The sequence below is a fragment of the Pelodiscus sinensis genome, chromosome 11 (assembly GCF_052426305.1).
Source record: "Pelodiscus sinensis isolate ZL-2025 chromosome 11, ASM5242630v1, whole genome shotgun sequence".
In the NCBI taxonomy this organism is placed as follows: domain Eukaryota; kingdom Metazoa; phylum Chordata; order Testudines; family Trionychidae; genus Pelodiscus; species Pelodiscus sinensis.
The window spans coordinates 13,003,913-13,031,705 of record NC_143062.1 but is presented as its reverse complement, the minus strand read 5'-3'; the positions used below and the strand labels follow the sequence as shown (position 1 = coordinate 13,031,705).

Genomic DNA, 27,793 nt, shown 5'->3' with positions numbered 1-27,793 from the left:
ATTCTCGCCCGGGGCCCCCGAAGGGCTACAAGTATGTTTCAGGGGCCCATTACACTCATTGGAGCCCAAGGCAGAAAACTGAAGCTCCACTGCATGGGGCTGAAGCCAAGGGGCCATGAGCACTGCTGCCCAGGATGGAAGCTGAAGCCAAAGTGTGAACAATGTAGCTTTGCACGGGTTCCTGTGGTATGGGGCCATGGGCAATTGCCTCTTGGGTACCCCAAATGCCTGCCCTCCCTTTTATGTGCAGAAAAACAAATTACACAGCTGGGCTGTGAAATGTTATAGTGTGCCTCACAAAGAAAAAGGTTGAGAATCCCTACTCTAAAAAAGGCAAAAATCAATTAATAAATACAAAGCCCAAGATTGAAGCACCTAAATGCATATTAGATCTCTTAAATTGTGGCCTGATTTTCAGATGCACTCCCTAAAAATCAGGCCAGTAATATCGAAGTGAGAAAACCCAATTTAATAGTTGGTCAAAAGGTGCAAACAAAGCTAATGGGAACATCTGGCTCACTCCAGGTATTGGAAGATCAACCTCCCATAATCTGTGTTTTAATTAAAACTCTAGCTTACTAAATTGCCTTAAGAAACAGAATGCAGCTAGTGTTTGAACGCTATGGAAGAGTTCTTCAGAGATGACTGTTTACACATCTCTTAAATCCTCCTCCCTAGTCCCCCCTCCCCCAACAGCAATGGGGGTGTCCGTGTCTGCCTAGGGGCCAAGGGAAAAGAGGGGGTGGCTAAACCTGATGGCTGTAAACAAGGCCTGTAGAACAAGTCGAGCAGGTCCCTTGCGAACGGATCCTCCCCAGTCCTCCACTCCCTGCTTTCAGTTAGATAGAAACTGAATTTGTCTATGGACAGTGCTTCACCAGACCCTGCACCTCCCACCTTCACTCCCCTTGACTGCTGTTTGGAGAACGAGAATAATGATCTGAGGAAGTGGGTCTTTGCCCACGAAAGCTTATGCTCCTACACTTCAGTTAGTCTATAAGGTGCCACAGGACTCCTCGTCGCTTTTGGAGAATAATCTTGTGTTCGTGGCGGTAGGGAGGGTTGCGAATGTGCAAACATTTTAATCCTGAACCTTTCGAACCTTCCCGTGCCCGATAACACGTTAGACAGACTTGCCCTCCGGATATCTGTAAAGATCTTTTCCCTTTTTTCTGAGGTGTAAAACGCACAGGGTTTGTTAAATAGCAAGCGAGCAAATAGCGCCAGCGAGCAATGTAGGAATCTGCCGAAATCCAAACAGCTGATGGGGGCAGGGCGTATTGGACACCAACCAACAAAAACAAGCGAGTCCCTTCAGCCAAAATGCCCATGTTCGACCAGCCCCTCCACCCCTATTTTCTCCGCTTTCAGTGGCAGGCTGGCCGCTTCCCTAGCTGCAGTTACTGCTGGTGCGATCAGACATGTAGGCGTTACATGGGAGGGGAGGGCTGAAACGATTTCGCAGAACTGCGCCTCCAGCGAGCAGCATGTAACCCCCCCAGGAAAACAAGCCGCAGGACGCAGCTAGAGCCCGGGCTGCCCCGTGTCCGGCCCGGCCGTCTCCGCCAGGGCGCAGGCACCACTCCTGGGGCGAGCGCTTGTTTGTGCTTCTACACTCCGGCCATTACGCATTTTCCGTCCCCGAGCGAACGAGGCAAGCTCGGGTGAAGCTGCGCAAAAAGATCCGGCGGAGGCGAGGGTTAGGCATGGAAGCCACCCTCGCTGGGAGGGTTGGGCCAAACCAATGTTATGGAAATACAAGAAACGCGTAGCGAGGGGCAGAAAAGAGCACCGGCCGCCCATGCAGTCGCGTTCCTCCTTGTCTGGCAGGCCGGAGGTTGGCTTTGAAAATCGACGTAAGGGTATGGAAAGCAGAAAAATCAAATGATTCCTTTCGGGCAGTGGTGCTGCACCCCCCTCCCAGTGGCCGCCTTTGGACTGCTCCGCGTGCTGTACATAAGGGGTGTGGACGGGCCCAGCGAAGCACTGGCGAGTCAGCGAGCAGCGCCTGGAGGGGGCGGGTGGGAAAGGAAGGGGGGTGTTTGGGGGCTGTGCAGCTAGACGCCTCCAGTGGCAAAGGAGCCTCCGAGGCGGCCTCCCTGCTTCTCTCCCTCTCTCCCTGTGCCGCATCTGTCACTTCGGCACAGCCACTGTCCGGGCGGCAGCTGCCGTCCTGCGGCCGCCTGGCACCGGCGCACAAGCTGCGAGAGGCGAGATCCTCTCTAGGCAGCCGCCGACAGCTGGTCAAGCTGCCCCCCAGCCTGCAGCAGCTCAGCCAGGCTATGCGCTGTAAAAAGGCTCCGCTCAAGAAAAAACCGGAGCGGATTGTGAAGAGGTAGAGGCAGCGAGGGAGCCCCTGGGGCTGGAGCCCGCGGAGCGCTGCAAGGCAGCGAGGAAGACGCCAACCCGGAGCGGAGAACGCCAAGGAGACGCAGACAGCGAAGTGGCGTCGTGGGGGTGGCTGGCAGCGGTCCGGGGCTGCCGGAGCATGTGAGAGGGTGACTATGCTGAGGAGAGAGGCGCTGATCGCGTGTGGCAGGGCAGCCAGCGGGGCCCGGCCCGGGAAGGAGGAGGAGGCGCCGGAAGCCTGCCAGCAGCAGCTTAAGGAGGGAGCTCCCCGTCGGGGCTGCAGCAGGGCCCGCTGGCCCCGCTGCTGGCGCGGAAGGGCCCCCACCTTCTCCAGGAAACTTCTGGGCGGGAGGGCGCACGCCCATTACCAGCAGCCGCACGGCAGGGCCTCTCCGCGGTGCTACCGCCCCACCCGCCCCCGGGTGCTGCTCTCTCTGCGCCCAGTCAACATGATGGGCAAGCGGGCCCCGGGCATGCGGGCCCCGCGCAACACCAACCAGTTCCTGATGCGGGAGAAGTACCAGCTCATGCACCTGCGGTCGGACTCGGTGGGCACCGAGAGCAGCGGGTCGGACTGCGAGATGGACCCGCTGGACATGGACTCTTACCTGGGGGTGCTAGAGAACTCCCGCGGGGCGCTGATGGACTTTGCCGAGGACTCTCGCTCTTCCTCCTGGTCGCCGCCCGCTTCCTCGGCGGCCGCAGGGGCTGAGCCCTCGTCCCAGCAACAGCTGCGGTTTTTCGGCGGCGGCTTGGCGGACGTGCACCAGGAGGAGACGAGCCTGCAGTACTTCCCCTCCGAGGACGATGTGATCGAGAGTGAGATATTTATGGAGAGGGATTTCCACGAGTTCTGTAGCAGAATTGCCTGAATGGGGGGGGGGCACATAGGCTATTTATTTGATACATTTGCCCCTTCCTCCTTCCCGTTGGCTTTTCTACTTTGCTCTGGGGCAGGGGGCCATCGTTTCTCCGGGGCACAGCTGGATTCTGGAGGCGTGTCGGCTGGGGGCGTGTCGTCTCACCAATAAAATTATGGTTTCCCAAACGTCCCGTTGCATTTGCCCCTTCCAGCCCTGGGAGGGGAGGAGATGGCGGGGCTTTTTGCCCCTCGGGGGGAAGGGACGTGTCAACACGTGCTACGCCTTTTCTCGTTGGAGCGATTTATTTATTTTACTGCCACCCCTTTGCGTTTTTGCCAAGTGGGGCCAGGTGGTTTTATATTCGTTTTTTTTACCACGCTCCGAATTGTAAATAAAAGGAACTTTTGTCAATTAAAACAAATCGACTGTGCGAGGAGTGTGTGCTCTGTTTGGATCCTGGAAACACCTGTCTAGGGCTAGAGAGTCTTGGCGTGGGGGTGTCTCCGCGTAGCTGGCGGACTCTGAGCGTGTCCAGCGCCAGGGCACGGAGTGGAGTGGAGGGGAGCGTGGGCGCGCACCTGCCTAGCGCTAGGGTCTAGAAGCCGCAGCGGGTGGTTTGTGCTCCTGTTGGCAGCAGCGGACAAAACAGGCCGTGGCTCGAGCGACAGCTCTAGAAGTGGGACGGGGCTGAACGTGATCGCTCCCAGCTCGGCGCAAAGGGCGGGCCCCAGCCAGGGAGGGGCCAAGAGGGAGCATAGGCAGGTGAATAGGAGCACAGCTACATATAGCATTCCTCATACTTAAGATTTTGACAGGTTCTTTTTTTAATGAAAGTAGGGGAGGAGGGGGGCGGGCAAGACTTATCCCATTGTTGGGGTGGGGGAGCAGACAGCCTGAATCCTTCAGAGGTGCAGCCCATTGAGTCTGTACAGGAAAAACTTCAACAAATAGTCTAGTAGCACCTTAAAGACTAAAGAAACGTGTAGAGCAATCCTGCAGGTTGGTAAGGGAAGCTGAGCCCCACCTCTCAGAACAGATGGTAACCCAAAGCCCACTGCCCACGGTGGACTGACACCTGCGTGGAGGGAGCCAACAGCAAGATCCCCACTGCCTGGCATTTACTCTGCTGCTCAGGGGAGGAGTTGATAGCAAGAGACCCACGGCTCCAGTTTTGAAATTAAAAAGGTGCCTGCCCACCCCCCAGGTAAGCCTGCTGCAACCCCAACCCACAGCCTCCCTTGACAGCCACTTACTGTAAATAGAGCGAAAACACATAGATAAGACTGATAACATTTTCTTGCTTAATATTAGCTATTCCTGTGTACTGTTAAAATAATGCAAATCTTTGGACACACCAAAATGTGGCAAATTAAGCTATTTTCCAGCAACTGGCAAATCTACAAAAAAAAAAAAAAAAACCTAGACTCGTCCAATACAGACAAGTGCAGAGCTGTCCGATCCATAGGATGTTTTGGGGCCCTGGCCTTAGCACACCCCTCTTCCTCCTGCTGCAGTGATGCAGGGCGTAACAGGCTAGGAGAGGGTGGCAAGGCAGAGCCAAGCAGATGACCAGGTTGCTCCAACTCTTGCCACTGTGGTGAGTGCAGAAGGGGATGATGCCTTCTGCCGCACTGTACCAGGCTCCCAATAATCCCCCAGCTCACATCACACAGGGAAAGGGGCTTTGGACAAGGTGGCTGGAAGGGGTAGGGTAGGAGCAGAGCTTGGGAGAAGAGGTAGAGCAGGGCAGTACCAGGGCCTATAGCAGTGGGGTTGCCCTGGGCCCCATATCTGATTGTTCCAGGCTTCACACCACCTTAGGATTGCCCTGTCAAAGATGTAACACTTTGTTCCCCAATGCTCAACCTGTCACCCCATTGACAGCCCAAGTTCTATTGCCTAGGGCTGACAGACAAAGCCCTAAAGGAGCAGAAATCACCCAATTTTTTTTTAAAAAAAAACAGACTTGTGACCTCCATGACAGTCTCGTAGCCCTAATCATGCCAAATGTGAAACGGTAACAGGCATTTTACTAGGGATGTTAAAATATCTTTATTTGTGTATCTGCTGAAAGTTTCAGTGGATGCATGTTTGCAAGCTGGGAGGCGGAGCTGGTGCTCATGGGGAGCTGTCTTTAAAGCTGGCACCCTGCAAGTACTGGTTCCTGCTACCTCCCCCACCTCCGCTGTCTCTGTATCAGAGCAAGAGAGGCAGTCAGCTTGGCCAGAGCCAGTATGCATGGGCACCGGCTCCCACCTCAGACACACCCACCCACAATACAGGGGTGCATATAGTCATTAGGATTAACTGAGAAGCATAAGATTATCGGTTAACTGTGTAAATGATTCCTTCCCTACATTTTGCTGTGAGAGAAACATGGAACCAGACCAGAAACACTATCAATTTAATTTTTATCATAAACCAGGATGAACAGAACTGACGGCAACACAGGGGTGGGGAAAATAAAGCAATAGATCTTTCCATTATCAAATTCTAACCATGAACAGTAGGGAGGAATGAATGTCTACACATCCTCTCTTCCCTAGTCTCACACCTGGAATCAGACATGAAACATTCTAATGTGTTAAAGAAAAGATGTGCCCACACATTAAGACAGAAAATCTGTTTTACCCCAGTCCTTTTGCAGCTATTAAAATTATAAGTATCAGCAGCAAATAGGGACTTTGAACAGAAAGAGCATTGTTTTTTATGATTCATAAATGTTGTTTGTCTAAGTCCTTCTTACATCTGTAATGGACAGGAGGAGTGCTGATCAGTTAAGCTAGCAAAGGTGTTGGCCAGGGGGGGCCAGGAGAACCAATCGAGATAGAGGGATGAAATTTGAATTAGATATAGATTCCTTGCCTGCTTTCTTTGTGTGGGAAAGAAAAACCAGGAGTTGAGAGAGACAGAATGATTTTAAACCAGTGTTTCTTAAACTGTGTTCTGTCTCTCTGTGTGTCAGGAGGCAGTCGGAGGTATGCTGTGGAGAACAACAGAGTTCAAAATAGCCTCCCTTAAAGGGGCAGGCAACCTTTTTTTTCTCAATAACTTCCTCCTGACCCTTTTTGTTTGTTTGTTTGTTTGTTTGACAAAAAAATCCTTGGTGTTGCTCCTAAAAATATATTATTTGGTGTTCCTCAGTCCTAAAAAGTTTAAGAAACACTGATTTAAACCCAGGCAGGACTACCATGTTTCCAAGGAATTTGGGGCATGGGAGTGGATTGAACAAAGAGAAAATTGGAAGTAATAAAGGGAAAGGTGAATCTAGTTGCATTCAAGGTAATTTTTCTTTATTTTGTGGTTAGGTTTGAACTGCTCTGTATGAATCCATGCCTCCCTTCCCCATTTACCATCTAGCATTGTGCCCAGAGACTTTTCTCTGTGTTTTGTTTTCCTTATTTGCTCTGTAATATCTAGCAACCAAGTGTACTTTATCAAGTTTATCTTTTGTTTTGTAATAAAAAAACACTTTTTTTAAGGTGATGATTTGATTCTTGTGTCCTGGAAGGTCTGTCTGTCTGTGTGTATCTGCATGCCTCAGACAGAGAGGTCAGCTACTAGAGACTGCAGCTTGTTTTTCTCTTATTTTTTCAAGCTCTTTAGGGCAAAAGAGTTTGGGGGTAACCCTGGGGGTGGGTTCAAGTGTTCACCCCTGATTTTTTTAGGGATAAAATCACTTGATGTTGGCAGTGATTTCCCAAAATCTGTGTATTGTGATTCTGGAGGGAAGTTTTTGTAACCAGTGTCTGTAGAGGCAACTTTTTTTTTTCATTTTGAGCTTTGTGGGCCCTCACCTTCTGCACTTGGAATGCCAGAGTGGAGAACAGTCTTGACAACATCTAAACACAAAAACTTTTACCTGCACACCAGACCTCATCTTGTTTGCTCCCTAAGGATAAAATGTTTAATTAATAGTGCAGGTAGAAGTTAAGAAAACAAGAAAGCAAAACAAGAAGCAGAGCTGGTCTTCCATGAGAAAAACATGGAAGATGGAGGCATCTACCAATTTCTGGTGGGGAGAGAGGAGAAAAATTAGATTACCCAATTCTACATTACAGAAAACCAAAAATCTCGGAGGTTGGGAATGATTTTCCAGGGTTCTTCCTTGTCATTGCCTGCCCACTGAACCTTGCAGGAAGCCATGCAAGAATGGTCAGTAGAAATGCAGCAATGAAAGTAAAGGGGAAGTGAAGACATTGATTCTGAAGCTTTTTATTCCCTTTGTTTTAAGGAGGGTAGCCATCGCAAGGTGGCACATTGGACATGAGATACTGAATATCTTTAGCACCCCAGTGTAATTTTTGTATTCTGTGCAATCAGGCGTTGTTATACCTGCCTGCAGTGATTGATTCTGGCTAAATACCCTGGTGATAGAAATGCCTAGAAAAACACTTTCAGCATCTCTGCACATCTAAAAATATCAACACCTAGCAAATGAGCAAAGTTATTTCAGTTTCCCAAGAATGGGTTTATTGGGGAGTGCTGTGTATAGCCCTCTCCTTAAAAAACACAAAAAATATACTTTGGGAAGGGTCGGTGTTGCTTCTGTACTTCTAACTTAGGGAAAACTCCCACTGAACACTGAATTATATGAAATTAGTATTTGTAATGTTTAAAACAATATATATCAGGGATGTCAACGTGTAGTTGACTATACAATTAACTGATAAACCAGGGCTTGTCCCTTAATCCTATTGACTACATGCACTTCCCCCACTTGCTTCCTCTGTATCAGAGGCAATAATGGGGGGAGGCAGAAGCTGGTGTCCTTGGGGAGCCAGCTTTTAAGCCAGCTTCCCGCATGTATCAACTCACGCAGAGTATCAGAGGCACCAGTGGGGGGCGGGCAGGCGGGAGTCGATATACATGGGGAGCCAGCTTTTCTGCATAGCCACATGCTACCTCTTGCTGCCTCCCACAGAGGCGGGGGGAGGAGAGGAAGTGACTTAAAAACCAGCTAACCATGAGTACCGGCTCCTGCCTGTCCCCCTTCCCCCCTCACCTCCACTCTGCTGCCCTTGTAGTTGCACCAATTCAAATATATAGTGTTCACAAATCAAGTTGCAATATGCACCAAAATAAATCAGTAACATGAACAGATTTGATTTTCAGAAAATGTATATTTTATTAGCTAATCAAGAACCACAGCAGCATGTTCAAAATGTTCAGAATGATCTGATGTATGATTTTTCCAACTTGACATTTAAATTGATATCACGAAAGCTCAACTAGTAATATTTACATGAGGGTTTGCTCTATTGTTTTATAGGGTAGCAAAATAATATAAATTATATTTATGCTCATATTGCAGTTTTTATCTGTTTAAAACAAAGTATAATTAGAATGCTAATTAGTAGAACAGTATAAAGAAATAATTACAGACCACATATTGCCTGCCAGAATTACAGAGGTGAATTCACATTAATAAAAGAGGTTCTCTGTGTTCCCATCACTACTCAGTGGAAGATATTATGTAGGATCCATTCCACTTTGAAATTTCAAATCTTATATAGGAGCTTTTCACCTTATCACTCAGCTATTGTTCTTATGATCTCTTACTACCTGATTCCAAACATCAATTTCAGGCAGGAAAAAAAATAAACGGCTAAATAAAAATAATAACAATATTTTAAATCAGACATCATCTTTGCATATAGCCATCTCAGTTTCTTGCACAATCAACTCCATGTCCTTCTTTTAGGCAGCCTTATGTCAGTTACAACCTCAGGCTATGTCTACATAGCAGCATTATTTCAGAATAAACTATTCCAGAATCTTATTTTGAAATAGCGCGTCTACACACAAAATGCGTATCGAAATAGCACTTTGTTATTTTGAAATAGAGCGTCCACACTGATTAGATGCTGAATCGCATTTAAGGCTTCCTGGAACCAGTTCAGGCAGGGCATCAGGTCAGTAGTTAACCTCAGGCAGCAGCCACACAAGGTATCTGCGGCTTGTGCTTAAAGGGACCCTTCCTAGACAGCCGTTTCTCAGGTTTCCCTGCTTGCTTGCCTACTTCTTTGAGGGAAAACAAAGCATTTCTTCTTTTTGCTCTGGTTGCTCTGATTCAGGATACTGCAGCACTCTCTGCTATGGAGCAGGAGCTGCCTCTGAGTAGTCTTCAGCTCTTGCAGCTTTTGAGTTGGCAACATGTCATTCAAGGGGAGGTTTTTTTTCACATGCCTCTGAATGACATAAGTGACATAAGCTTCAGAGAGGTAGCTGAGTTACTCTGTAACAGGAAAAACTTAAAAAATAACAAATGGTCTGGTAGCACTTTATAGACTAAAAAAAACATGTAGATGGTATCATGAGCTTTCGTGGGCACAACCCACTTCTTCAGATGACCGAAGTGTTGGAAGATCAGATAAAAAAATTAAAGGGTGTAGAATCTGGTGTTGGTCATCTTCCTTTCCAAGTGCAAACTAATGGTTCTCATCAGCCTCTTGTAACTATTTAGTCTTTAAGATGCTACTAGAGTAATTGTTGTTTTTTAAGTTTTACCTGTGACAGACTCACTCAGCTATCCCTCTGAAGCTTATCTACTCACTGTCTTTTTTTCTTCCACCCCTTCAATTTTTTTTCCTTCTCCTCCCCTTCCTTCCTTCCCTTATTTATTCTTGGATCTGAACTTCCAACACTCCGGTCATCTGAAGAAGTGGGTTGTGCCCATAAAGCTCATGATACCATCTACATGTTTTGTTAGTCTTTAAAGTGCTACCAGACTAATTGTTGTTTTTTAAGTTTTAAAAGTGACATAAAGGGCATCAGCATATGCCGATCGTAGGGCCCTACTCCCAGAAGACCCTGAAGCCAAATGAGAGAAACATGGTACCAAGCATCCCAGGAGCCAGCGCTCTATACTGGCAGCTCCTTCCAGCTATGTGTCTGTACCGTCCTCGGCCCTGTTGCCAGTGTGGCTCTATGACCCTGGCAGGAGATGTGGTTGGAGGGTGGTACAGCTGCATGGCTGGAAGGAGCTGTCAGAATGAGACACTGTTCTGCTCCTTTGGCTGCAGCGTCTCCTGGGAATGGATCAGCAGATGCTAATTTCTATCTGCAGTTATCCACATCCACGTGTAGAAGTTTGTATCTGCACAGGGCTCTATGAATAGTATCTTATCTAGCCCCACCAAAACACAGTGGCAGCCATCAGGCCTGTGGGCATGGCTTTGATCTCACTGAAAACAGCTGTAAGTGGTAGGGCTGCTATATTGAACATAGGGAAATAGCAGCCATATTGCTGGCTTAAGCCCAATTGACAGTAAATATTGGTAGAATAAGAGAAAATTCATGTGTTGGTCGTTTTCCAGCGCATTCTTATGAGACAGGTAAAACACCTCAAAATCACTAGTCTTGAAATAAAAATTGCAAGAGTTGGCAAGCCTGAGACACGTTGAGAATTGTTACCAATTCTTCCCACAGCTGCGGTAGTATCCTTTCATGCAAAAACCCTGGTAGAAGCATTAGTGCAAACCAAGAACAGGCTTTACCACTTTTCTATAGTCTAACCCTTCATAAAGCAGGCCTGCAAGAGTGCTTCCATCTTCATACACCTACACTTCAGATCAAAATCTGCCTTGGCACAACCACAACTCTCACTGAAGCCAATAGGAGCCGACCTGTGTCTGCACATGTCAGGGCTGACTTTATCCCTTTATGCCCGGAGCTTTCCTTCTTCTATATTTTCCTAAACCAGCAGTTTTTTGGCAGAGGGATATTGGTGGAGGAATATTTATTAAATAAACTTAAAAAAACTTGTCTCTGAGAGATTTGCTCAGCAATTGAACGTACCACACCCATTATGGATTGGCTTTGCCATTCAGCTGTTTTCTCCATCTCCGTGGAATGGAAATGACAGAGTGTTAGGCAGTTGGATAGTTTGAGAAGCGCTGTCCTTAGGATTTATGGCGACCTACACAGTACAGTTAAACTGGTGCCTTTATGCCCATGGCACCCCAGGGCAGAGGTGATGCATGGGGAAGGGCATGAGGGATTATGTGCACCCAAAGGCAGTCCAGGAGCTGATGGGGGAACTAGCAGGGTCAGTGCCAGCAATGGGAGTTTGCAACCCCACCCCCACTGACAATGTCAGAGAAAGCATAATAAGATGGCCCTAGTGTGCCCTGCTCTCTGGCTATGCCATTCAGGGGGAGAGGGAGGGATCACCCCTGCACTGTCTGGCAGGAAGCAGATTAGGTATGGGTGGAGAGCAGTGCGAGCTGAGGCCTCACTGCTTTGTTTTCCCTGCTACTGTCAGTGAGTGCAGGGAGGGACGCAGGCTCCTGCTGGTGATGTTGGCCTCCCAGGAATTTTAAAGCAGCACAGCAATCCCTTCAGCCCTCTCGCTGCAGCAGCAGTCTGCTTGCCTCTGTGATTCTAGCAGGGCAGAACAGCAGCATTGCAATGATTTGCTCTTTGTTTGTTCCCCAAATGAAGCAGCTCATTCAGATGTCAGATACTTCCGGGAGCTTTGAAAGGGGAGGGGTGCATGTCTGCAGGGCAGCAGAGATCACAAAACACTGAGCACAGCCATCAGGGTGGGCATTGTGGGATACTGGTGGAAGCCCTTTCTCGTGACAAAACAAACAGCAGAGTCCACACTAGCTCTTTGTCAACAATAAAGGGTAGGGAAAAGACAAAAGTCTCTCATAGGTGTGGAAATTTTTTGTCACCAAATCTGGGGGATTTTTTCCTTACAAAAATTACATTGTAATTAAATATTTTTACTCTTTTTCACCAAAAATCAGGTTTTGGCAACAAAACAGGCCTTTATCTACACTGAAAATGTTTGTCATGGAAAAGTGCCTTTTGTCAACAAAACTGTGCGAGTGTTTACACTGCAATGTTTTAAATCCAGGCAGGACTACCATGTCTCCAAGGAATACAGGGCATGGAAGTGGACTGGACCTTTAGGTGGATCATGAGTAATAGGGAAAAATGTATATTTAGTCATTATCAGGTTATTTTCTTTGTTTTGTTGTTTGGTTAACTTCTCTGTGCTAATCTATGTGCACCTTCTTCCCGCATTCATTGTATCTAAGCTGCAGCCCAGATAGACTATGTTTCTCTGTGTTTTAATTTGTTTTTTTTTAGTTGCTCTGTAATACCAAGAAGTCAAATATGCTTTATGGATATATCTTTTGTTTTGTTAATAAAATCACCTTCTTGGAAGGCGATGATTTGATTCTTATGCACTGGGAAGTAGCAGGAGGTCTGTGTGTGTATGCCTAGACTGAGAGGTCAGCTATCAGAGATTGCAGGTTTTTTTTTTCCTTTTCAATATCTCTTGTGGTAAAAGAGCTAGGGGTACTCCTTTGGAAGAAGTACAAGTGATTCTTCTTGGGTTTCAGAAGAAGGCGTTTTTACACTTGATGGTAGCACCCTATCTCCCAGGGCCAGAGAACCTGGGAGCTTGGGGAGTCTTTGTAAGCAGAACCCTATAGAGGCAAGGTATTTTTAAGGTTTCTTGTGGGCCCCCACCTTCTGCACTCAGAGTGCCAGAGTGGGGAACAGCCCTGCTGTTCTGCTGTCAACAGGAGAGCCAAAGATGTGGACACAATTTGGGGTCAGAGCGAGCAAATGTAAATATGCTTTGGTGACTTTTTTGGGGACATCTTCTGTCAACATTAGTTTCCTTGATAAAACTTGGTAGTATGGATATACCCTTAGAAACAGATCTGGGCAGGAACATGTTTCCTTTTGAGAATAAATTGATGCTTTCACTAATTGATTTTCTTGATTTATTTCTCATAATGTAAAATGATCATTGTAGTAATCAGAAATTAATCAATAATCATTAATCACTCTATCCCACATACACCATTTCATAACTGGCATTGTGTAAGGGTGGAATGACAAAGGAAAGGTGGATGCAGGTATTGGGGTTTTTTTTTTTAATCATACCAGAGTAGCTGAGCCAATGATATGATCTGGTACAGCAAAATCCAACGTTCCTACAACAAATATCTATTTAGAAATGACTGCTCAAGCCATCTTGTTTTTATTTATAAGAAGATAAGAAGTCTCTTGTTAAATGAGCTAATTTTTGTTAAATTAGTTGATATTGAATAGCACGATTAAATCTTTAATTAGTACTAGGACCACAGAACAGACATTTGTGTAATCAGTTAATGAGGGAAGGAAGATTCGTTTAAAAAATGTTAATGTTTCAGTGAGGGATGTAAAAGGTTAACCACTTAACTATACCCAGTAAGCATTACCCTTATTGGTATGCTTACCTGGTAACCAGTTAACTGGCAGATCAGCCCTCCTCCTTCAGCCAGGATATTGAAGGCCCAGCAGGAGCACCCCCCTTCCCACAGCATGGCTGGCCAGCAGCACCCCTGCCGTGGGGGCCCACTCGCCCTCTACAGTTAACTGGTTAAACAATTAAAATTATATCATTTAACCAGTTAGCTTTTTAAATGGGTGTTTACGTTCCTAGTTTCAATTAGATTCATGCTGTGCTTTCAAATACTAACTAGGCAAAGATACTCTAGGCCATTGCTTCATATGCCCAAATGTAACCTTTACTGGGCTTGATTTCAGTGCATAGCCTAACTCTTCCATCATCTGTAATAGAGAAAGGTAGCCTGATACCCAATTTGGCAGGAGCAATTACCTATTTTTAGGGCTGCATGTGCAGGACCTTCTGCAGTATGTGCACAGAGAGCAAAACTTTGAACCGAATTACATTCGGATATAACTCTGCAATATCCTGAGAGTCTGACGCAGGGGACTGACAGAATTGCTGGGTTCCTAGGCAAGGTGGGGGGACTCCACACTCCTGGAAGGGACACGTCCTCAGCTGGAAGGGGTGGGGCTGGGGACAGCCAGCCCTCACAGCTGCCTCAAGCACACTACACAGTGCTCCAGGAGCAATTTAAAGGGCCCAGGATCCAAGTTTGCCACGTCTCAGAGTAGCTGATAAGTCTGTGTACTGTGCCTGTGTATTTCCAACAGTGAAGTTGTGAGAGTCAACTCTAGACACAGAAGCTTCATTTTTTAATTATATTTCCGTCCCCTTTTGTGAGTGGTTGTCTTGTTTTTCCTTCTAGGAAACAGGCCAGAACTTTAACAACAGCAGCAACAACAGCTCCAGTCCATCTCAATTACTTCTCTATTCTCCAATGGGCAATTACTGTTATCTAAAAGACTGTTTGTGAGGGTGCATCGGGGAGCCCCGACCCTGCACCCTCATCTGCAGCCAGATTTGACTCTCCACCAGCCAGTAGAGGAGAAAGTTGTATTGCTTCTCAGAGATATAGTGCAGCACAGCCCCGATGTTGACATAAGAGCCAGTGCACTGGCCAGGTAAGTTAGATGGGGGGGGAGGGAGGTCTGATTGATTCGCACTGCTATTGTAGTGTGCCGATCTCTAGAAGTTAATAAGAAATTAACGTTTATAATTTTAATTCATAATATTAATTATGAAGAAATCTAAACTTTAGAATTTTATCCAGTGAGAAGGCAATTGCGATAAATTTTCTGGGAGGCACCTCACACCTCCCCTGTATCCCCTTCAAACCTCCCCTGGGGAGGCGCACCTCAGGGTATGTCTACACTACGGCACAAATTTGAACTAACTTAATATGAATTAGTTAATTCAAACTAAGCTAATTCGAATTAGTGCATCTAGACCTAAAAACTAATTCGAATTAGCGTTTTGCTAATTCGAACTAGCATGTCCACATTGAGTGGACTGTGAACCGGGGTTAAGGATGGCCGGAAGCAATGCTGGCAGGGCATCAGATTAGGACTTAAAGCGTGGTGCTGCTGTTTCAGGCTAGCTGAGGGCTGTGCTTAAAGGGACCTGACCCCCACCCCGGACAGACAGTTCTCAGGGGTTCCCGCTTGCTTTTCTAACTCGATTAGGGACAGCAAAGCAGTCCTGGCTTGGAGTGCCCTGAGTGCCCGCACTCGGCACATCACAGCACTCGGCCATCAGCCCGGCTGCACTTGCCGCAGGCTGCCATTTGGGGGGGATCAATCAGGGGGCTGCAGGAGAGCTTCCACCCCGAGGAGCCCGCAGAGCCACCCCAGTCCTCCCCATCGGGGGCTCGTACCCCATTCCTCCCTCACCTCCTTCCACTTACTCCTCCCTAGCCCCCCTTCCTGATGTACAAAATAAAGGACACGTGTTCAAAAATAGAAACTCTCTTTATTGAACAAAACTCGGGGAGACTGGGAAAAGGAGGTGGGAGAGGGGAGGGCAACTAAAATGATCAGAGGTTTGGAACAGGTCACATATGAAGAGAGGCTAAAGAGACTGGGACTTCTCAGCTTAGAAAAGAGGAGACTGAGGGGGGATATGATAGAGGTCTATAAAAGCATGAGTGGTGTGGAGAGGGTGCATAAAGAAAAGTTCTTTAGTTCCCATAATAGAAGGACTAGAGGACACCAAATGAAATGAATGGGTAGCAGGCTTCAAACTAATAAGCGAAAGTTCTTCTTCACAAAGCAAATAGTCAACCTGTGGAACTCCTTGCTGCAGGAGGCTGTGAAGGCTAGAACTAGAACAGAGTTTAAAGAGAAGTGAAGAAAGTCATGGAGGTTGGGTCCATGGAGTGCTATTAGCCAGGGGGTAGAAATGGTGTCCCTGGTCTCTGTTTGTGGAAGGCTGGAGATGGATGGCACGAGACAAATGGCTTGGTCACTGTCGTCGGTCCATCCCCTCTAGGGTCCCTAGGGTTGGCCGCTGTTAGCAGACAGGCTACTGGGCTAGATGGACCTTTGGTCTGACCCAGTATGGCCATTCTAAGCTCAGGGTCGGGGGTCTCACTGGACCACCTTGATTTTCATGCATACCTGCTCCTGGGTGGCCAGGCTGGCAGCTATCCTGGCCTAGACGGCCACTTTCCTGTGCCTAGTGCTGAGGTCGTGGATGAGGTCCATGATGTCTGCACTAGACCAGGTGGGCGCCTGCCTCTTGCAGACCTGGGCAGGCTCCCGGGAGCCGCCAGCCTGATCCTGGGAAGAGGCGGAGGGCTGGGTGGCAGCAGGTGGCTGGCTCGAGCCGTGCCAGGTGCAGGGTCTGCTGGCTGGGTGCTGGCAGGCTTGCACCTGGCATGGGCACCGTAGCCAGACCGTGCCCCTTTAAGGGTTCCGGAAGGGGGGCAGAAGAGTTTCCCTGGTGGTGCCCAGAATGGCCACCAGGGAAAGCTGGGGAGGGCTAGCCTCCCACTAGTTCGAATTAAGTGACTACACAGCCCTTAATTCGAACTACTTAAGTCGAACTAGGCATTAGTCCTCGTAGAATGAGGTTTACCTAGTTCGAATTAAGCGCTCTGCTAGTTCGAATTAATTTCTAACTAGAGGTTTGTATGTGTAGCGCCTATCAAAGTTAATTCGAACTAACGTCTGTTAGTTCAAATTAACTTTGTAGTGTAGACATACCCTCACTGGTTAAGAACCTCTGCCCTAAAGAGCAAAACCTCTTAGTTAGCCACATCCCAGGTCAGGGTAGTACAAGCTTCACCACATTGCCTCTGCACGTGCAGTGACTCTGAACTAAAGGGCTCACCTGTAGTGGGATAGCAGGCAGATAACCCCTTTTATTCTGGAAGACAAATGAGTACTTGGCTTCTGCTGGGATTGCTAAAAAGCATGCCAAATGGGACAACTGCTCGTGTAGTGGACACTACTCCAGTAGAAACTGGATTGAAACAACTGTCTAATTTACCTAGGTCAAGCAGCCTACAACTTTCAGTCATTATAAACTGGGTTTGAATTATAGGTTCCGTAGGTTCCATATCCTATTGCTAAAGCTGTAGGTGTGTAGTAGAGAAATGATGGAGTCTACAATTTCCATAGTAAAAATATCGATGACTTTAGACAATGTGGGATTTTTTCCATGAGGTGGGTGGATGTGCCATTAACAAGGGGTTCTTTAGGCTGCTGCATATGCCACCATTCTTTAAAACGTGTAACAGCAAATCTTTAGGAAGATTCAGTCCATGTTTCTAATTGAGACATAACCTAAGAAGAAGCCCTTCCTAAAGTGTCCCGCCCTAATTGTACATTGGGCCCACTGCATACTGGGACAGGATTTTAGAAAGTAACTTGTGTGGATATAAACAAATTTTAAAAAGCAGATTAATACAATAAGTATCCTTGGGTACCCTGTTGATCCCATCATCTTGGGATTTTCTCTTTTTCCAAGGTTTGTAGACTTGTCTCTGTTTTGTCCAGTCCAGCCTACAGCTTGCTAAGCCAGTTTTCAGGATGTTTAGAAATACATGATACCACGTCCTAATGTTACTTTTTGCTCCAAAAAACAACCATGGAAACTTTGCCTATGGGATGGTGGCAGGGGTTAGCCACAATGATATGCTACCAAGTCAGTAGTTCTATGAGCTACAGACAAGATCCAATCCTGGTCTTAATTGGTGACATTTGGAGTTTGTCCATAGCGTTTCCTAAAGCCCTTAAAATTCTAAATGTCTTGGTAGTCAGCTGGAAGGCCTTTGAATAACTAGCTATGGTCTTTATCTATGGAGTTAGCATGGATCACAGATTTGCACACTGAAAATGATCAGTAGATTGATGAAAAAGGGTTAAATGAGTGATTACTGACTATGCAGTGTTGGTCCCAGGATATTAGAGATACAAGGTAGATGAGTTAATATATTTTATTGGCCCAGCTCCTGTTGTATTTGACCTTAGTACTTTGTCTTGAAAGAAAAACATCTGACTTGCAGAGTATAAATAAGAATTCATAATGTTTTGATGGGTGGGTAATGTTTACCCTCAGTGTTGGGGAAAGTGAAGGGGGAACAAAGTACAGGCAGTCCCCGAGTTACGCGGATCCGACTTACATCGGATCCGCACTTACGAACAGGGCTTTTCTCGCCCCGGAACTCGCGGGCAGCGGGACCACCCAGAGGCGCAGTGGTCCCGCCACCGCATCCTCCGGGGCGAGAAAAGCTGCTCCGGGTGTCCCTGGTCTGCTCGGGGTGTCCCTGGTCTGCTGGGAGGGTCCCGAGCAGATCAGGGACACCCCGAGCAGACCAGGGACACCCGGAGCAAAGCCTTGGAGGTGTGGGACCCCGCCACCTCTGCGGCTTTGCTCCGGGTCTCCCTGGTCTGCTGGGGGGGGGGGTGCAGCTAGTGCACGCGCTCCCCCTCCCCCCGCAGACCAGGCTTTTGTTGTGGACGCCTGGGGTAGAGCAGCTGGGGTGCTGCCGGGTTGGTCCTGGGGGGACCTACCCGGCAGCGCCCCAGCTGTTCTGTCCCAGGCTCCAGATTCAGCTGCTGATGAAACTGATCAGTGGCTGATTCCAGGAAGCTGGGGGCAGAGCATCTCTGCCTCGGGCTTCCTGTAGTCAGCCCCTGGTCAGTTTCAGCAGCAGCAGCTGAATCTGGAGCCAGTTCAGAGTTACGTACAAATTCAACTTAAGAACAAACCTATAGTCCCTATCTTGTACGTAACCCAGGGACTGCCTGTAGAATTCAAGTTTGAGGACCCAAGAGAATGGCTTATAAGATCCTTACCCTTTTTGGGAACTTGGGGGCTTTTTTGTATGCTTTGAAGAGGAATACTGTATTCGCTAGCTTGGTATTTTACAAAAAGTCCCTCTCAAATGGGTAATCCGAGAAACCCACAATTTGTAATAAAGTAAAACAGCCTGCAGTGGCGGGCGGGTGGTCGGGGGTGGAATTATTCCCTATCTGACTATTGCAGTCTCTCCCTGACCAGCCTGCTCTTGGGCAGGTCCCACAGCCTGGTCCAGTGGCCCAGCAACGGCCACAGTGGACCAGCCCTGTCCCCAGCCCCAGTCCTGGCTGTCATTTGGAAAGTTTTGGCAATGCAGAGTGAGACAAAAATGAGTTGTTCAGGGAGGGCAAGGAGTCAACTTTCCAGCATGCAACTAATGTTAGTTCTGTCCTTTAATTTCTGCACCTTTTTCAGAAATCCCATGAACCCACGTAACCCTTTTCACTCGGCCATCTCTGACAGGAGCATGGGCCTGTCCAGCCCTGCACTTCCACCATATGCATCCTGTGCTTGAGCTTCCATTCATTGCAGAGCCTTAAAACGGAATCAGTGGGGAATAAGAGGATTCTTGGAGGGCAGGTTACTGTGGGACACAGCGAGAACAAATTAAAGCAGGGTCTCAACCTCCCGGCTTGTGGACCATCTATGGGGCGGAGCACATTCTCAATCAGGCCTGGGCAGCCCATGGTGTGTGTTCAAACCTGCCCGCTAAACCCTGCCCTTTCCCACCACATCTCTACCCTCTCCTCCCCACGGTACCCTGACCCCCCTCCCCCAGGCTGTCTACACTATGCAGGAACTCTGCACTCTTGCTCACAGGGTTTCTCGAGAGGCCCCATCCCCATGGTGGGACACCTTCCCATCACAAGCAGCACTATGGAGGCTGGGTCAGGGACACACACACAGCAGTGCCGCACACGGCCATGCCCACACTCCCAGGGCAGCATCCGCTCCCAGCCAAGCGTGATGAGGGTCCTCTGCCTTGTCACACTTGGCTAGGAGCAGATGTTGCCCTGGGAGTGTGGGCATGACCGTGTGCTGTGTGTGTCCCTGACCCCAGCCAGGGGAGCCTGCCAGGAGAGGGAGAAAGTGGAGGGGATCCCAGTAGCGCCCTCCCCGGCAAGTGGCATCTGCTGCTCTCACACACCTCCCACAAAATCTTCCCCCCCCTCTCCTCCAGTGGCCAGGGATAGAAGTCCTCTCCCTGTGGGATGCCACCACTGCCAGACCTGGCATATACATAGCCCGGAGGGAAGCTGAGCCTCCCTGTCGCCCCCCTCTTGCCCACTGGCTTCCAGCCTGGCTGGCACCTTCCCATGCCAGCTTGTCCCCGGGATGTGGGGGTAGCGAGACTCCCCCATGGGATGTCTGTGCCCCTGCCAGAAAGTGCCTGCTGCCTAGGCCACAGATGGTCTTGCTCAAAGCACTTTGCCTTTGTCTGAACTGAGACCTTTCGGTGTCAGCTCACACAATGGGGTTCATGCAGAATGTCTCCTGGGATGACTGGCCTTCTCGCTTTTCTTCACAGCTGAACCAGCTCTGAATGAGGTGCATCCACCACCTCCTGTGCCATTCTCCTGACCCCATGAGACCCTCAGGTGCTGGTGACCCAATAAGACCTGTAGCAGGAGTACGTTGCCTTCCTACGTGCCCGGCAGTGGTCCCTGGAGTGGCAGGACCACACACTGGATGCAGACCTGGAGCTGTGCTTTGCCACCTGGCAGAAGCTGTTGCAGCAGGCCCAGAGCATGTGTATGGCTTTCACCACTGCTGTCGGCTGCCTGGTGGCCATCACTGAATGGTCCACCGGCCACCATCCCTCTCCTGCTCCAGTTCCTGCCCCAGCTCCTGCTCCTGGCCCTGCACCAACCCTGGCCCCTCTAGTTTCTCCCCCAAACCCTGCCGTTGGCTGCCGAGGGCCCTGCACATGAGGCCGTGGGACCTCCCAAGGCAGCCACCAGTCCCAGCCCCATCCCTGAGCCCCTCCTCCTCTTTCCACTTCCCTCCTCCCATTTTCTTTCCATAGTTATATTTACCCCCATTTTTAAAAGTTTATTGTTCAAAAACAAAGTCTTGTTTGTTGTGTCTGCAGGGGAGGAAAGGGTGGGAGAGGAACAGCACACTGGGGCACTGTGAGTCCCCTTGTGGGGAAGCCCAGGGGAGAGTGTCACAGGTGTCCTTGTCTGAAACTCTCCCTCAGGGCCTCCCTGATGCACACAGCCCCCTGATGGGCTTGCCAGATGGCAGCTGTGTGCAGCTGCTCAAAGACCCTGGCCAACTGATTGGCAGGAATGTCTCGCCCTTATTGCACATGTTGTGCAGGACACTGCAGGCCACCACCACGTGAGAGATGCTCTGCTCACTGAGGTCCAGGTGGGCAAGGAGACAATGGAACCTTCTTTTAAGATGGCTGAGGGCACCCTCCACAACTATACAGGCCCTTCTGAGCCTGCCGTTGAAATGTTCCTTGCTTTGGTCAAGGTGCCCAGTGGAGGGCTTCAGCTACCAGGGGAGCAGAGGGTAGGCTGCGTCCCCCATGATACACATCGGCATGTCCACTCCTCCAACCCTGATGGTATGGCCAAGGGAAAAAATACCAAATTGCATCTTCAGGAAGAGTCTGGAGTTGCAGAATATGCAGGCGTCATGCAACCTTCCCCGACCACCCAACGTTAATGTTGATGAGCCAGTCTCCGTGGTCCACAAGGGCTTGCAGGACCATAGAAAAGTACCCCTTCTGGTTGATGTAATTGGAGGGCTGGTGGTCGGGGGCCTGGATGGGTATATGGGTGCCATCAATGACACCCCCCCCACAGTTGAAGTCCATGGTGGCAAAGCTGGCCACAATTGGTCCATGTCACCCAGGATGATGATCCCGAACAACAGGATGGTGTTGATGGCCCTCACCACCTGTAGAAGGAGACAAACAGGGAACCCCAAATTCCAGGGTTCTCAGGAGTCCCCCAAGACCAACACCCCTTTCCACACACCAGGACCAGCCTCTTCTTATCCCATCTTCCAGCAGGGCTTTGTGAAGGCGGGACTGAAAAGCCTTCCAGAGAGGGAGCTTCTACCACCCCGCTTCCCTGGGAAACCCCATTCCAGTAGTTTATCACCTCCTTGGACAATAGCACGAGAGAGTTATACCTACATAAGCATGGCCCCTACAGTCGATCTCCCCACGCCAAACTGGTTCTTGACGGAGTAGTAACTCTCTGATGCGATTAGCTTCCACAGTGCGATGGCAATGCACTTCTGGAGTGGGATGGTGGGTCGCATATGGGTGTCCCATCACCGGAGGGTAGAGAAGAGCCATTGCTAGTCATCCCTCCGCTCCATGAAGATGCGGTCCCACCAGTCAGGACTAGTGTCCCAGCACCAGAAGCGGTGGTGCACAGTGTGCAGGGGGGAGGGAGAGGCTGTGCGGAATGAGCAGCATGTGGAGAGAGGAGGTGCACTGCAGGAGCGGGTCCTGTTCCTGCAGAGCCACGAGAGCAGCCTGCAGCAACTGCACCAGGAGGTATGGCAGCAAGTCCAAGAGCTGGCAACTGCTTTCCAGAAGCTCCAACTCTATGGCTCGAGTACTGTGGTGTCCACCAGGGCCACCAGAGCAGGCAATGAGAAAAGTTTCTGTCCCTCAAGGAGGTAGGCAAAGGTGGAGAGCCTGAGACACAACTGTATGGGGGAGCCCCTTTAAGCACGAGTTTCAGATAGACTCAGGCACCAGCTCCAGGAAGTGACTGCTATCCTGATTCTCTGCCCCAAGTGCTTCAGGAGGGCTTTTAACATGATTGAGGCTCCAATCAGTGTAGACGTGCTATTTTGAAACAGCTCAGTACTGTTGTGATGGGCTTTTGTAACGAGGACGTGCTCTTTTGAAATAAGCTATTTCAGAGTTTTTATTCCAAAATTGCTTATTTTGAAATAGGCATGTAATGTAGATGTGCTAACTGTGACCAAGGGATACAGCATAACCCCCTTACATCCTGATGGGCTTTCTGGGAACAGAATTAAAATTGTAATACTGAACTGCCTCATGCAATGGAAAAATATAAAATTGAGAGTTTATTAATTCCTACAGGCTGTTCAAAAAGGGGGGGGGAGTCAATCACTTTATGGAATCCTATAGAATGGTTTTAGAAAATCATGTTAAGTTATTGTCTATTGAATTGTTAAAGTAATCTCTTACAGAGCCGTTCTGGTTCAATCCCTATCGAATTCCATTGGCATTTCAAAAAACTGTAGAAAGGATATGACTGTCAAGCCGTTAGTACAGTAATCTCTAGTCAATCTTGCTATATTTTTACAAAGCTTTGTTTAATCTATTTCCCAAAGGGGTGTAGAGTGCAGATTTCCTTCTAGAGCTTCAGACCAGCCCTAAGAGCTATTAAATGGTTACAGTTTGAATGTGGTTGTTTTTCCCCTAATTTGACTTTGCTTTTTTGTTTAAATGCACTGCAGCGTTTTTGAGGCACCCATTTCAAAATGTTGCATATCCCGCAGTTTGTACAAAATACAACATGTATTTCTCTCCCCAGCTTTGTTCTGTCTTGTTCTTGTAGAGTGAGTTTGTATTCCTGAAGTATGAGGAAGTAAAACATCACTAAATTGGCCTAATTGCTATTTCTGTTGCAGTGCTCCTTCCATGCTCCAAACTCTGAGAATAACTTTTAAGCTTCTAAATAAGGGGCAACTGCACACTTATAAATTAAAACACCTGGGCATATCTATAAGAACGTAGCTAGAGTAAAACCGGATGTGTAATCACTACAAAATATCTCCGCTGAACATAAAATCTGGGTAACCCTGATTCCCAGTCAACAAATGTCTTTTAACATAAGAAATGTGTATGGCCCCTATTCTTCAAACACAAATCTAACTAGTTTACACCTTTGGAAAAATGGGAATGTTTGAGTACAAGGGAACTATTCAGAGTTAAACTTTAACTAGAAACAGGGTTATTTTTAATGACGTGTGACAGAAGGTAATGAGCAGTCTTTCCCCTTATACAGTAAATACCTTTTGTAAATCTAAAGCTTTTCCAAAAGCCCTCTAATGTTTGCATTTAGATCACTACTGTACATAAAGGATTTATATTTATATGTATGGTGTTAGAAGGCCCCACTTTTTGAGTGTTGATACCTAGGCTTGGTCTGCATTACAGAGATTGATGTAAGGCAGATTGCATTGACCTAACTCTGTAAGCCCTGGTCTGCGCTAGGAAGTTATTTCAAAATAATTCTCCTTATTTCAAATACCAAGCGGAGCATCCACACTCTCAAAGCTGTTATTTCGAAATAAGGGGCTGGTTATTTCAAAATAACTTCTGCTTTCCACAAGGAATAACGCTTATTTCAAAATAGTTATTTTGAAATATCAGTAGTGTGGACTCTCCACTGCTGTAATTTTGAAATAATTACTCCCCACAATCAAAGTAATTACTTCCCAGTGCTTCCTGGGGCTCTAAGTGGAGGTAGTGTGTCCACATTAAGGGAACCTGTCTCGGACTAATTTCAAGGCTTCCCTGTAGTGTGGACATGCTATTTGAAAATAGTTATTTCAGGAGTTATTTCAAAATAAGTTACTTTGAAATAATTTCCTAGTGTAGACATGCCTTAAGTGTCCACACCACAACATTGCCCCTATCAATGTAAGTCACCCATGACACTGACCTAATGACTCCACTTCTGTGAGAGGTGTAGCACTTACGTTGATGTAGTTAGGGTGACACAGTGTCTGTGTAGACCACAAGTGGTCCTCAGGTTGGATGTGATTCACCAGGGTTAGCCCTTGGCAGGCTGCCAGACACTTTATTTACCTGGGCATCCACAGGTACAGCAGTTGCTGTTGTCCATTGTTCACTGTTCCCAACCAATGGGAGCTGCAGGACTAGGACTAAAATATAGGTTTCTCTTCTTGTGTTTTGCTACTACAGCATATTTGACTAAGTGCTTCCTTTTGGCTTGACACACATCTGTGACATATAACAGACACAGGATGGACTTAGATATTTGGTACATTCCCAATGGAATGGCAGAATATGATGGAATTCGCTATCCACAGTTGTGATCTGGATCAAAGGAGTAAAAAAGAATGTCATTTGGAAATTAGTTTGTTTATCTCAGACAAACCTTACAAATCACACATGTGAAGGACATGCAATAGCAGGATTTATGGTTATTGTGGCTAAAAACTGTTAAAATTAATCTTAAAAAAATTGGCATGGTTTAAATTTAAAAAAATCGCAATGCAGAGTAGCATTCAATTAGAGAAAGTGGGTCAAATTTTGCCTAATTTACACCTTTAAGTTCTTCCCTGAATAAGAGCTGCAGGATCAGGGTTTTAATTTATTATTCATTTCAAAGTTCAGCTGACTGAGATATATTAACATATTTGCTCTTTCAGACTGTAACTGTAAACTTCTCTGATAAAATTAAATGTTACACACAATGTCCCTGTTTGAGGGCGTCCCTGAACACAGACACTCTACTCTGTTCTGCTCTTCTTCCCTGATACTTCCCTGTAGTTCACTATGGCTACATCTACACTATGGGTTTTGCTGGAAGAGGCAATGCAAATGAAGTGTTGATTAGCATTTTCTCGTGCTTAATTTGTATAATCTCTTCTGATCAGTTTTTGCGCAAGGGGTTTTTGTGCATAAACAAGCAGTGTGGACGTTTCCTTTTCGCACAAGAAAAACCCCTTTTTGTGCAAAATCCGTATGCCTCTTGCAAAAACATTGCATGTTTTTGCGCAAAAATGGATTGGAAGAGATTATGCAAATGAAGCATGAGAAAATCCTAATCAGCGCTTCATTTGCATTGCCTCTTCCGGCAAAACCCGTAGTGTAGACGTAACCTATTTGTCCGTATTCATACCCCATATGAAAGCCAACTAAGGCAGGTCATTTTAAAGTCACATAATGTATTATGTCCTGTTATTTCTGCACTCAAGAGTAAATCAACACTGTTATAAATACCTTATAAAATGCAGAGTAAGAACTCACTGAACTTATATACTGGATCTGTTATAGGATCAGATTTGCGTGAACCACAGTGGTAAAAAAAGATGCTGCATCACAAGTGGTAAAATCCATTAAGAGCAAAATGATGGAGAAAACTTGTAAAAGGACATACAGTATATGATAAAATACCTACACTGAAAGAGTATAATAGATTTGAAAAGTATGAATAAAAACTAGCTTCCTTATACAGCCATTGTTTTTAATGACAATGTCACTGCATTTGTTTCAGCAATATTGGCCAACATAAGTTTCAAATTGTGATTTTTAGGCAAGTTCTAAATGAGCTCTCACTGACATCTAATAAGCCAAGTCAGGAGGGTAGTGGTGGAGGTGGGTGGGGGGGAGGCGTCAGGACCAGAGTGTATTTACATGATTGTATTTACACCTAGTCTACCTAGATGTTTAGGAGACAGAGCTGTTTGCCGAAGTGATCAATTTTCGCTGGTGTTGGGCTACACCTCACTAGAATGCCAGGGTAATGAAATGTTATTCTTATTGTATGAGTAAAGGGCAGCAGAACTGTACTTAGCTGGTGCTGTGGTGCAGTGTCTATGGAAGGGTACCTCTCTACTGCATGCTTATATATACCATATTTTGGTATATATGGTTGTGACAATTTTCTTCCACTATTTGATCTGAGGAAGTGGGTCTGGCCCACGAAAGCTCATCACCTAATAAACCATATTATTAGTCTTTAAAGTGCTACATAGTCCTGGTTTTTGTTTCAGCTACACCAGACTAACACGGCTACATTTCTATCACTATTTCAAAATAAGCTATTCTGGAAGAAATACTCTGAAATAGCTTATTTTGAAATCCCTGTAGTGTAGATAAGCCTGAATTAGTCAAAGGCAGCTCCCCTGATGTGGATGCACTACCTCGATTTAGAACCCCAGGAGGCACTGGGGAGCAATGAGTTTGAATGGCCCTGGAAGGCACTATTTTGAAATAGCAGCAGGGGAGGCTCCACACTACAGCTATTTCAAAATAGCTATTTTGGTATCCCTCATGGAATGAGGTTTACAGAAATCAGAGTAAGCTGTCTGTTATTTCAAAATTATTTTGAAATAATGGAATTGCTGTGTAGACTCTCGCATTGTTATTTTGGAATAATGGCCATTATTCTGAAATAATGCTGCTGTGTAGACGCACCCGAAGAGACAGTGCCACCTGCACGAGAAGGGAGGTTCCCCTATGGAGAGCTGAAATCACTGAGAACTGTGTGGAATCTCAAAAGGCCAGCTTGCAGAGGTCACAGTGACAGGCGGCAGCCACAGGGCCATTGATAATAGGGTGGTGGAGTGAACAACAGTGACCAGAGCAAGCGATTAGCTGCTGGAGAAAGGAGCAATGTGCCTTCACCCCCACACACTTGGGAGACAAACTCACATGGAAGCAGGGATTTGGAGCAATCAAATTTTTGAATTGCTCCGCTCCAGCTCCGCTCCGGCACCAATAGTGACTGCTCCAGCGCCACTCCGACTCCGCTCTGCAGTCCAACTCAAATTAATTTTTAACTAAATAAAAAAGTGCATACTGTAATTTTGAAAATTTTATGATCTTCAAAAAGCCATGAACAAAAGCAATACTTTTTTTATAACGTACCTGCTTGTGATATCTTAACCACTTAAGGTACTTCGAATTTATTTTGGATTTTCTGGACAAAAATGATTGCATATTCTTTTTACACACAATTATTATTAAAGTATATTTTAATATTTTAACATGTTTCTTGCCATTTTAATGAAGTAAGAAGTATTTTTAATATACATAATATACATTTTTATTTATAAATTGCAAATTAGTTTTTATGAAATTTTGTGCTAAAAATATTCAAAATATTTTCCAAGTTTTTAATTAATATCTCAAATGCTTTAATATAGATATATCAATGAAATTTGGTATGTGCCATAGTGTTAGTACATGCTATCGCTGTTCTACAACATTAATTGTTGGGAAGTAATGAGGCTACACGTTACAAGGTTGAAAATAAACACATACTAATCTAACCATCTAACTAATCTACACGAGTACGTACTCGCCTAACCTTGG

General features: G+C 46.9%; 1 protein-coding gene and 1 long non-coding RNA gene across 2 annotated transcripts; both read left to right on the top strand.

Annotated features, from left to right (window-relative positions):
* The first annotated feature begins 1,462 nt into the window (after positions 1-1,462).
* On the top strand, positions 1,463-6,299 carry LOC149523785 (uncharacterized). The gene has a single exon (XM_089781096.1). It carries the CDS (start codon positions 2,505-2,507, stop codon positions 3,219-3,221), a length of 717 nt encoding a protein of 238 aa, XP_089637222.1. The 5' UTR covers positions 1,463-2,504; the 3' UTR covers positions 3,222-6,299.
* A 7,494-nt stretch (positions 6,300-13,793) lies between these two features.
* On the top strand, positions 13,794-25,193 carry LOC142830997 (uncharacterized). Its single transcript, XR_016350418.1, has 3 exons — positions 13,794-13,988; positions 14,279-14,534; positions 20,246-25,193. It is a non-coding gene; the product is annotated as an uncharacterized LOC142830997 (long non-coding RNA).
* The last annotated feature ends 2,600 nt before the right edge of the window (positions 25,194-27,793 follow it).